This window comes from Orcinus orca, chromosome 7 (genome assembly GCF_937001465.1).
Source record: "Orcinus orca chromosome 7, mOrcOrc1.1, whole genome shotgun sequence".
In the NCBI taxonomy this organism is placed as follows: Eukaryota; Metazoa; Chordata; class Mammalia; order Artiodactyla; family Delphinidae; genus Orcinus; species Orcinus orca.
In genome coordinates, this window is record NC_064565.1 from 75882894 (window position 1) to 75895039 (window position 12146).

The window sequence follows — 12146 nt, forward strand, 5'->3', positions numbered from 1 at the left end:
AAGTGTTTTCAGATACAATAACAAAAGCACGATCCATAAAAGAAAAAAAGTGATAACTGTACTTCATCAAAATTTAAGACTTCAGTTCTGTGAAAAACACTATTAGAAGAATGAAAAGACAAGTCACAATCTAGGAGAAAATATTTAAAATTCACATATCTGACAAAGGAATTGTGCCCAAAATATACAAAGAAATCTCCAACTCAACAATAAGAAAACAACCAACCAAGAAAACAATGGATAAAATATTTGAAGACATTGCACCAAAGAAGATATACAGATAGGAAATGAACACATGAAAAGATGCCCAACACTGTTAGTCATTAGTGAAATAAAAATTAAAACAATGAAATCCCACTATAAACTTATTACAGTGGGTAAAATTAAAAATACTGACAACACCAAGTGCTGACAAGGATGTGACGCAACTAAAACTTTCAAAATTTACTGATTAGAATGCAAAATGGTACAAAACTGGAAAAACAGTCTGGCAGTCTCTTAAAAATTTAAACATATTATTTGACCCAGCAATCCCACTTATTGGTATTTATCCTAGAGAAATGAAAACTTATGTTCCCACAAAAACCTACAAATTACTGTTTAAACAGTATTATTCATAAGTTCCAAAACTGGGGGAAAAAACTAAACATCCTTCAACAAATAAACAAATTGCGGAATATCCATATAATAGAATACCACCCAGCAATAAAAACGAGAAAACCAATGATCTATACAACATGAATTTCAAATACATTACGCTAAGTGAAAGAAGCTAGATTCAAAAGGTTACATACTATATAATACCATTTATACAACTTTGGAAAAGGCAAACTACAGGGACAGAGAACAGATTAGTAGTTGCCCAGTGTGATAGTTAATTTTATGTGTCAACTTAACTGGGTCACAGGGTGCCCAGATATTTGGCTAACCATTATTTCTAGGTTTGTCTGTAAAGGTATTTTCGGATGAGATGAGCATTGGAATCTGTGGACTCAATAAGGCCCCAGTAAAGCAAATTGCTCTCCCCAGTGTGGGTGGGCATCATTCAGGGCCCATTAATAGCCTAAGTAGAACAAAAGGAAGAGGAATAGAGAATTCGTTGCTTCTCTACCTGCCTGCTCAGCTGGTACGTCATTCTTCTCCTGTACTTAGACTGGATTTACACCATCAGCTCCCCTGGTTCTCAGGCCTTCAGACTCAGACTGAATTACACCACAGGTTTTCCAGGGTGTCGAACTTGCAGAATGCACATTGTAGGACTTTTCAGCCTCCATAATTGAGTGCACCAATTCCTTTTAATAAACAAACAAATAAATAAATTCTATTGGTTATGTTTTTCTGGAGAACCGTGACTAACAGACTTTGGTCCCAAGAAAGGGGTACTGCTGTAACTAACAAATACCTAAAAATATGGAAGCAGCCTTGGAACTGGATAAAGGTAGAGGCTGGAAAAGTTTTAAAGTGTGTGCTACGAAAAGTCAGTACTTTCATGAAGGGACTTTTAAAGATGATTCTGGTGAGGACGCAGAAAGAAAAGAGGAGAGCTGAAGAGAACCGAAGACCTGTCAAAGATGCTCAACTCAATAAATGAACCAAACTTCCCTTGCTCTCTTCTACGAAATGCTTAGGGAAGTATCTGAAACCATGTACAGAGAGTATCTAGCCACCTCTATCACCCTCAGTATTCTATTACTTCTTTCCAGTCCTCCAAACACTTTAGAAAATTTTGCTTTTATTTTAGTGTTTGCAGGCCAATCAACAAAGACTGTTGTATGATATATGAATGCCAGTATATGAAAAGAAATATTAGACTTAAGAAGCAGAATTCATTATACTTAACAATTCTTGAAAAAGTGACTCCACATTACACTCTTAATTTTAAACAGTGAACTCCCCACCCTTGCTACCTTTCAATCGTTGTTCATTGATGCAGTATGTATAGGCAACTTCATTTGCCTTACACCATTTCTTCAGTCCTTTTCCCTCCTGATTTCTTCTTAAGAAATCATACTCTCTTATAATACTCCCTCCTCTTATGGATTTTCCCCAAATTTTAAATAGTTCCCTTTTTTTGGCTGCCATTAGTTATTCCTCTTGGTTTTCCCAGTAACACATATCTCTATTCCACAAAACATACTCTCAAAATAAAAAATGCAGGGCTTCCCTGGTGGCGCAGTGGTTGAGAGTCCACCTGCCGATGCAGGGGACACGGGTTCATGTCCCGGTCCGGGAAGATCCCACATGCCGCGGAGCGGCTGGGCCTGTGAGCCATGGCCACTGAGCCTGCGCGTCCGGAGCCTGTGCTCTGCAACGGGAGAGGCCACAACAGTGAGAGGCCCGTGTACCACAAAAAATAAAACAATAAAAAATGCAAATATCCTTTAACCCCACAATACCTATTCTAGGAATCTCTCCTACAGCAACACTGTCACAAATTTATGTGTCCTGTAGCACTATGTGCCACTTTTTAAAAAATGGAAATGACTAAATGTCCACCTTTGAGAGTATGACTTAATCAATTTTGGCACATTTACTCTATGAAATACTATGCAGTTATCAAAAAAGAGATTAAAAATATGTATACACTGCAGTGAAAGCATATAGAGAGGGGAAAAAAGAATACATGGTGCCTTGCATTGCACTGCAGAATAATGTTAAGGTGTATGTATGCCTAGAAAAATACCAGGAAGCATATACACCAAACTTTTAATGGTGGAGAGATACTCATAGGGTATAGGATCTACCGAGACCATTCTATTTCTGCATTGAATTATTTTATATCAAATTTGTATTAACATTGAATTGTTAAAATATCATCTTTTAACCTACACGACCTTAACAAATATATATTCATCAGGTTAAGCCTAAACCTCCTCAGAGAAAACTATTCTCTCTTATATTACTGTTTTATTTTCTTCGGCACACAATCTCTGATCATCTCGTTTGTTAAACGTCTCTCTCCCATAGAAGGTAACAGGGCAGCAGTCACGTCTGTCTTGCATTGTGTCTCACATATAGAAGGCTCTCAATAATTATTTGCCTCCAGAAACACTGAAGGGATGTGGTAATTTTCTACACAATCAAGGCAGATCTCCTGTTCTTGTTAAAGTTAACCTGTCACTGGCTCTTTACCCTTAGGAGTGTTACAGAGCCAGCACAGAGGGGATTGGTGGAAGGAAGGAAGGAAGGGAGGAAGGGAGGGAGGAAGATAAGCACCCGCTAATATACAGGGGCCACGAAAATGACACACATAAGTTTATAAAAAGGAATGGAGATAGAGGCATAAACTTTCTCAGAGTTCAGGACTTCGGTCGACTAATTACGGAAGCTAAAACCACGGCAACACGCACAGAACAGTAGCAAACCAGGGAGCAGCGGCCCTGGAACTTGGCTAGGGTAGAGTGCAATGTCAGATCGGCCAAGAAGGTCCAATGAACCAGGGAGAGAAATAGAAACCAGAATCCCGGAGTAAGAGCCAGGTGTCCAAAGGAAAAAGCAAACCTCTTGGAGCTGTGAACATTCTGTAGGAACGTATGCTCTGCTCAGAGGAACAGAACAAAGTGACAGCTAACGAGAGGAGCTAACAGCTGTGTAAAAAGAGAACGCTACCTTTCCAACCAAGAACTCAATTGCGCGACCAGGAATGCTGTTGGCGCAAAACGCTGGCGTCATCTCGCAGCTCCTGAATCAAAGTTAAGAGAAAGGTGAAGCCTGGCGGGATATGGGAAAGGACTGGCGGTCATCTGACACACTTCGGGCCACCTTTCCCTTCCGGCGTAAGAAACTTTAGAGTCAGATTAACAAGTCCGGAGAGAAATTTATCTTTTCTAAATAAAAGTTTAGAGGGATCTAATATAAATGCATTCTATGTTTCGCTTTTTCCTTTTTTCACATATCCTAATTTGACGTTGCCCAAACCAAAGATGGCCGCTCAGGCGCTGGGTCTTACCATTGAGAACTACCATAGAGACGGAGGCCTAGAGGAGCCCTGCGAGGATGGGGTCTGTGGGCTGGGGAAAACGCCCTATCAACCGGCTTCCGTCGGGGAAGCTCGGGGCGGGGCGGGCGCCAGCGAGTCTTTGCGCTTGCGCGAAGATGGTGGAGGAGGAGAGTCTCCGCGTGGTTCGTTGTGGCGGCAGCGAGCTGAACTTCAGGAGAGCGGTGTTCTCTGCAGATTCTAAGTAAGAAGCCACCACGCGTTGCAGGCCCAGCTGAGGGGCGTGAGTCCCCGGGGGATGGAGAGAAAGAACTGTCGGGCGCGTCTGGACAAACCAGCAGGCGGTTCTGGGCTCGGGGAAGGGTCGCGCGTGCGGGAGACTGCAGGGCCAGCGGGAGGGAACTGGTCCCCGTGTGCTGTAAGAGGACTCAGAACCCCTTAGTTCCGTAGCACCTCAGGCTGGGGCGCGCTTCCCCCGTCCCCGGACCTGCAGGTAGATTGAGGGGCCCCCGGGCGGACCCACGTATCTAGAATCGGCTCGGCGTTGGGGCAGCTGGGAAAATGGTCCGGGCACGGATTTGTACGCCACTGCTCTTGCAAGACCACGAGGAGTATCCCCTTTTCGGACCGAATCGTGACTTGGAATTACTGTATGATTAAAGATTCTGATTTCTCCACACTTCTCTACCCCCTAAAAAGGCATTTAGGCAACCTTTTTGGAGCTCTGCGTAAAAACTGCCATTAGATTCTGTGTGGGATAAAAACACGTGTAAGCCCTGGTCCCCTTCCTCAGGAGCTCAGTGTAGCTGGAAAGCTTAACTAAACCCAGTTCATCCATTGTGTGCCCTTCACAAGGTTCTTAATCTCTGCCTCAGTTGTCTCATCTATGAAAGGGGGATAATATTTAGTAATCTATCTCGTAGTGTTGTTGAGAGGATTAAATGCCTTAATACAATACAAATAGAGCAAGTCAAACAATGCCTAGCACTTAATGGCTCAATATACGTCAACTGTCTCCATCATTGCTCTATTGTCAACATCATCTACAAGTGACACAATGTAAAAAAACGTTTTCAAGCCACTCAGGGATAGAGAGACACTTAGTAAAAACCCTTTCTATCTTAGAAAAGTAGAGGTAGTATCTTATGAAAGTTTGTATGCCCCGCAATGTCTTGCTATGGGTGTATGGCAGATAGTTATTGAATGCATGCATGACTTGAAGGAGCTTTCATCAACTGCCTTAGAGGCAAAAAAAAACTCCTTCGTCTTTACAATAAAGAGGGCTTTGTTGATACTTACCTTGTGAATCAGAGGAAGAAACTGAGGCTTCAAAAGATTGCCAAAGTTCTGCCACTTTGGACTTATATCCAGTTTCTTCCTCCAGTGTACTGTTTGTATATCTCATTCATTATACTGGGATCCATTGTATTTCACTTGATTAGTGAAAATTGATTCGTCCTACAATTCATTTTTAAGTATTTATTAGCTATGTATTTATAGCAAGCTGCGATGACAAAAACTAAGATAATTCCAAGATTGATCCTACCTTCAAGAGCTTTCAGTGTAGTGAGGAAAAGAAGATAATCAGTAACAGATGTTTCATACAGTGGCAGTTTGGGATCACATAAGAAACAAGAGTACTTCAAACTGGAAGGATGGAGAAGGTTGATGAGGAGGTGATGTTTAGGCTAGACGTAGATAGATGGATGGTATTTTGACTAGGGGATATGGATGGAAGGCATTCCAGATAGGGGGCACAGTATAAGCATGAGGACTGTGGTACAGTTAGCTTGTAGGAATGGTATATGAAGAGAGCTAGTGGGAAACGAGGTTCTAAAGGGAACATAGAGTCAGTTCTTGGTTGTTTGGTCCAAAGAGAGTGTATTTTTTAATTCTGCAGATAAGGTGTTGGTGGGGAGGGGAGAGTGGGACACATGATTGTGTTTCCTCAATAATATTAATCTGAGAACTCTATAAAACTATATAGTATGTGGTGGAGAGACGAGAGGTGGCTAGGCTAGCATATTCAAGGTGCAGTGATGGCACCGAGGGAGGAGTTGCACAGTGAAAGTTTCCCTTCAGCAGTAGGATCTTGCAAAACTAACAGGAGTTTGCCCCTTCCGTGATACTGGGGGGAGGGCAACCAGACAAAGTGAGCAACTAGAAATTGGGGTGGGGGAGGGGTGTCATGTGCATAAGAAGGTCAGTATACTTGCAGCATAGGCTGAAGGTAAGTGGTGGGAGAAGAGTCTAGAACGTTATAGACCAGGTATTAGAAGACTAATGCAGGCATCCAAGCAAGAAATGATTTTGGCCAGAATTAAGGTAATAATTAAGATGAAGAGAAAAGACAGAGTTTTGGAGTGATTTAGCAATTAGGATTAACGAGGAGAAGATGTAGGGTTCACATGTGCCTGTTGAGTTTAAAGTACCTTTAAAACAACCAGGTGGGTGTAGCAGGTGTTTAGGCAGAAATTCAGGACGGGAACTTGGTCGAGATTTAGAGATACACTTTTTTTCGTATATATAGAAGCTAATAATTAAACCAGTTTTCTGGCAAATTAACTGGGTTATAATGAATTCACCAAGGACTTGAATATTATCTAAAAGCTGCCACAAGGGTTGGCTAACTTATACAAAGGGAAATAAAATAATTTTGTATTTTACCTCAAGGAGCTTATCAAAAAAGCTGAAATAGTAAATGAAACAACAGAATCATGGAATTTTAACAGCTTTCTCTTGGTCACTAGGTCCTCTTCGAACTAGGACAAAACTCTACTCTGCCTACTTGAGTGCGTTATTATGAGAGGCAAGCAGGGAGGTGAGGTGTACATGAAAGGACCTGGCATTCCCCTATCAAGTATTACTCCCAGTCCGGCACTGTTTGCATCACACCCTATTGCCTCTCACAGTTATATGGTGCTATGTAGCATAGCAGTAGGTTACTAGGGTATAGAAAACTAAAACAATGAGTCATTCTTGCCTTTTACATTTCTAAATTATCACAGAATCGATGTCCCTGACTCTAGGTATTTTCCCCTGCAGATCGTTCTGGATACTGCTGCTGTTACGTTACTGTAACTTATTCCTAGTCTTGCTCAGAACCCTGTAACAGGGTTCTGTTGCCTTCCTTAACTATAGCTCTTATGTCTGACTTTCAGGGCCTTCCCTGATCTAGCTCAACTCTGCTTATGGGGCTGTGTTTCCTGCTAGTGCCCATTGTGCACACTTTGCTACTTACATAGGTACATTCCCTGTCTCTCGTAGGTACCATGTTGTTATTTCCCTACTGTTTTTTATTGCTCTTCTTTTTCTTTACCAGCCCTTAAATCATGCATCCTTCAGAACCTCATTTAAATCCTGATTCCTGCTTGAAAACATCCCTAATTTCTTACTTCACCACTTGATCAACAAAGATGATTTGAGTCCTGTGTGACAGGCATTGTGGTGGTGCTTTACATGCATCCCTGTCTGCATGGTGTAGGTATTGTTATCCTCATTTTACAGAACCATTTATTGAGTGTTTGCTGTATATGCCAAGCTTGCACTTGCATGCATTGTTTCATTTAATCCTTATAATAATAACCCTGCGAGTGGAGAACAGCGAGGTTTAGAAAGGTTAGGTAAATTCTTCAACATCATTCAGCCTTGTACATGGTAAAGCTGGCATTCGAACCCATCTGTGTTTGACTTTTTAAAAATGCCTCCTTTTCTACAACACCCTGTTTCTGTTATTATTTGAAGTAAGTAAACACACAGTTCCTCCCCTCAAGGAGGGGAAGTTCTCTCATAACACCGTGCAGAAAGTGCTGGGATAGAGTTAAGCCCCGCACCTTGCAGAAGCATGTTAGGACTGGTGCTGATCTGGAATAAGATGAGGGAAGGCTTCCGGTGGAAAGACCCCTGAGCTGAATCTTAAAGAGGTAGTCAGAAAGAAAGCGTTCTCAGTAGATAGCAGAATGTGCAAGTGTGGAGAGTGTTTTCTCTAGAGGTTTGCATTCAAACAGTTAAAGTCATTATTCCCTGCTGAGGAGCAAGGAGAGAGGGAATTGCTTTCCACTGGGGAAGAATATCAGAATCAATTAGGGGGAGTTTTCTTGGCAAACAGCAGTGCCCCCTCACCCACCAACATCTCCAGGAAACACTGCCTAAAGGACTTGATGCTAATGGAGAGCAGGGGAGAGCGAGGGGGTCGTTGGAGTTTTGAACCACTTAACCTACTGTTCAAGTGAAAAAGTATTTCCAGTCAGACTGGAGTCAAACATAGGAATTTGGATCATATCCTGAAGGCAGTGAGAAAACACTGAAGGAGTTTCATTTAATTTTATCTTTATTTAAGGAAGTAATATGCTCAAGTTTGTAAAATTAGTCTGGTATGAGTATGAAAGGTTGAATCAAAGGGCCACACCTGGAGACTGTAGGAAGCCCTTAAGAGTGGTCCAGACAGGAGATGGCAAGAACTAGGGTACTCATGGGAATGGAGCGGAGGGTCCAACCAAAGGGGAATCCATGTACCTCGGTTGCTTTGTTGCTTGTACTTTGTTGATCTTATAAACAGTTGAACACAACGATGGCCCCTGGTTACAGCACTTAAAAGATGCATCCCGATTTTAGAGAGGTAAACGTGAAAATCAAGTGTCTTAAAAAAGATAAAATAGGGTAGTAGCAACCCCAGTCAGCATTAGAAGATTTACCCTTATGATTATTTTGTAATAATTTTTTTACTGGTTCATTTTATCTAAATAGTTTATAAAACCTTTGAAGAGGGCTTCCCTGCTGGCGCAGTGGTTGAGGGTCCACCTGCCGATGCGGGGGACACGGGTTCGTGCCCCGGTCCGGGAGGATCCCACATGCCGTGGAACGGCTGGGCCTGTGAGCCATGGCCGCTGAGCCTGCGCATCCGGAGCCTGTGCTCCGCAACGGGAGAGGCCACAACAGTGAGAGGCCCACGTACCGCAAAAAAAAAAAAAAAAACCTTTGAAGATCAGGCATATTCTGTTTGACAAACTGGATTGGACATTGAAAATCAAAGATAAATAGGGCCTCTGCCCTATAGAAGCATATGGCCAGATAAGGGAGATGGATATTTACATAAATGAGACATTTCAACATAGTTTGAAAGTACCCAGATCAAATCATGCCTTGGGTACTTTGGGAGCACAGAGAAGAGGTCCAGCCTAAGGATTCTGTGGTTTGTACATTCTATGGTATATGAGAAAGCACCATGTTAGACACGTACGCTGTCAGATGTAATAGGCACAGAGCAAACATTTTTTATTTGATGCTAGAAGATTTGCTGTTCTGAGCTTTGTCTTATGGTTATATCTATTATGAAAAAAGTTAAACAAATATTACCCCAGTTTAACCACAGTTAATAATTTAGTAGCTTCTGATATATGGAAGAAAGCCACAAATCCAGAAAAGCAAAGTCAGCTTTTTGGGAGTAAGAAAAAGAACTGTCATAAAGTTTTTATACTTTGCTATCTAAGAGACCTCACTGACTAGAGAGAATATTTGACACAGGCTGGTGTCTGTGCAATGAATGATGGAGAGTTGGAGGACAGGGGAAGACGCTGCTGTTAGTAGAACCACCGCAGAATAATAGCTGATAGTGAAGGCGTAGCACAGTGTCTGCATCCATTAGTGAACAGGCAGCTTGGTTAGGTTGGCTGTTTTTGCAGGATGATTCCATACAGCCTCTGCCCCTGGAACAGGTCAGAGGTATGACTTTGGCATCATTGATCTACTTTCAGAATTCGTGAACTAAACGACCTCAGATGTCCCCATAGGCTTAAGCAGCACAATTTGAATATACAGTTCTTAAACTATTATTTTGAAAGAAATGTCTGTTGCATGTTATAGCTTTGGTTTTTGTTTTGTTTTTCATGGACAATAAAAAGATTATGCTGTCTATACAGTATGTGAATCTTATTTTTCTCTCTTATTTCCAGGTATGTCTTCTGTGTCTCTGGAGACTTTATTAAAGTTTATAGCACAGCTACAGAAGAATGTGTACATATATTGCAAGGGCACAGAAATCTGGTGACTGGAATCCAGCTCAACCCCAAGAACCATCTACAGGTGTTAATTTACAGTCAAATATTTTAATATCGTCTTTATTGTTGCAAGAAAATTTTGAATTGAATTTGGCTGAGAAGCTTTCTAGGTGATGATCAGGGAAATACCTATTTTGATTTTCTGATTTAGTATAGTTTTCACTTATTTTTAATTATTAAAATAGGGTCACAGCCTAGAACTACATTGTTCATGGTGTATTCTGTGAATCATTTGTTCACAGGATGCTAATAGGTGTTACTTGGAAGAAGGGGTTCTTGTTTGTATAGTTTCTGAAGTTCAGGATTTGGCACAGTTAAATGAATTTCTTGATTATAGGTCTTCTCAAGTCCTTTATATGCATGGTGAATATCCGGAAGGGGTATATTGTCTTGGGTGTTTCTCAAATTTATTTGACCTCTGAACTCTTTGGTTTCTGGAATGCATCTTTGAGGTACTGGTTTTGTAGATACATTTCTTTACAGACGAGGCTCTTTAGTGTTAATGCAGATGTCACCGAATCTTAGGGCCAGTATCTAGACAAGAAGAAGGGAGTCTTCAGTCAGTGGATCAACCAGTTAATTCCAGAACAAACTTGGGGATCTAGTGGAGCCTGGACCTTCCCACTCTCCCCACAAAACAGCCCTTGCTTTTCAGAAATCAACAATAAAATGGTCGTTTTAATTTGTTCTTAAGTGTCAGCAAAGCTGCTAGAGAGTTATCTCAAAAATACTTGCTCTAGGGCTTCCCTGGTGGCGCAGTGGTTGACAGTCCGCCTGCCGATGCAGGGGACATGGGTTTGTGCCCCGGTCTGGGAAGATCCCACATGCCACGGAGCAGCTGGACACGAGCCATGGCCGCTGGGCCTGCGCGTCCGGAGCCTGTGCTCCGCAACGGGAGAGGCCCGCATACCGCAAAAAAAAAACAAAAAAACTTGCTCTAGTTTTTGATCAAGTTCCCCTTTTCTGGATTAGTCTCAGCCAACTTGACAGTTACTGCTTAATTTAAGAATGGATTTGCATTGCCATTCACTGTGTTGTCATAAAAGAAGTAGAGCATAAAGTAACACTAACACTGATCTTTTCTTTCTAAAATTAAATGAGCTACTCTTGAAAATCATAGTTAAGTAGCTCTTCTGCAGGGTTCAAGCACACATTTTGTCCTTGCTGTCCTCTGAGGGCTTGAGAAAAGAGGTTATGGTTATGTGTACCATTTGAATGTTTTTTGTAGCAGAAAAGAAAATTAAAATTGGAATTTGTGAAGTCTGTATTACCAGGTTTAACAACAGGCTTGGTTGAGGTGAAGGGGTGGGTGCCAGAGATTCTGTGGACTCTGAACTCACAGTATTTGTGTATAACCATTGTCTTATAGTGATTCTGTTTGCCTTGTTATATTTTACTGATCTGTGTTCATGATTCATGTTATATGTAATAATGCTGGTGTATATTTTTTACCTAATATAATTCTTTTGCTTGAATAGATATTTTCTTACTCCATCATTTTTTATTTCAATTCTGTGATTCCATGTCCTCCCTGGAAGAAATCTTAAAATTGCCACTTTTTTTAAATTGAAGTAGAGTTGATTCACAATATTATATTAGTTTCAGGTGTACAGTATGGTGATTCTTCAGTAGTGGAGATTAAACTCCATTTAAAGTTATTACAAAATAATGGCTATATTTACATGCACTATACAATATATCCGTGTTGCTTATCTATTTTATACGTAGTAGTTTGTATCTCTTAATCCTGTACCCCTATCTTACCTCTCCCCCTTTTCTCTCCCCACTGGTATCCACTAGTTTGTTTTCAGTATCTGTGAGTCTGTTTCTGTTTTGTTATATATATTCATTTGTTTTATTTTTTAGATTCCACATATAAGTGATAAGATGCAGTATTTGTCTTTCCCTTTGTCTTATTTCACTAAGCATAATACTCCTAGGTCCATCCACATTGTTGCAAATGACAGAATTTTATTCTTTTTTATGGCTGAGTGTATATATCACATCACATCTTCTTTATCCCTTCATCTGTTGGTGGACGCTTAGGTTGCTTACATGTCTTGGCTATTGTAAATAATGCTACTGTGAACATTGAGGTACATGTATCTTTTCAAATTACTATTTTTATTTTTTCAGGTATATACACAGGAGTT

The 12146-nt window shown here is 41.0% G+C and overlaps 1 protein-coding gene and 1 long non-coding RNA gene across 5 annotated transcripts in view; one reads left to right on the plus strand and one right to left on the minus strand.

The window, feature by feature from the left end:
- Positions 1-3888, minus strand: part of LOC117195533 (uncharacterized) — a 125028-nt gene extending 121140 nt beyond the window's left edge. For 2 of the 3 annotated variants that reach the window (XR_007478350.1, XR_007478351.1), the window contains exons 1-2: positions 3502-3888; positions 1112-1292 (exon numbers count right to left, since the gene is read on the minus strand). This is a non-coding gene — a long non-coding RNA (uncharacterized LOC117195533). The remainder of the gene's footprint in view (positions 1-1111; positions 1293-3501) is intronic. The other variant, XR_004475250.2, reaches the window with a different exon arrangement.
- Positions 3889-4027: 139 nt separating this feature from the next.
- Positions 4028-12146, plus strand: part of WDR75 (WD repeat domain 75) — a 41176-nt gene continuing 33057 nt past the window's right edge. The window contains exons 1-2 of one of the 2 annotated variants that reach the window (XM_004276927.3): positions 4028-4181; positions 9889-10018. In XM_004276927.3, coding sequence (XP_004276975.1) covers positions 4096-4181; positions 9889-10018 — 216 coding nt within the window. In that variant the 5' untranslated portion in view covers positions 4028-4095. Of the gene's footprint in view, positions 4182-7392; positions 7418-9888; positions 10019-12146 lie in introns of those variants that run through there. The other variant, XM_033400264.2, reaches the window with a different exon arrangement.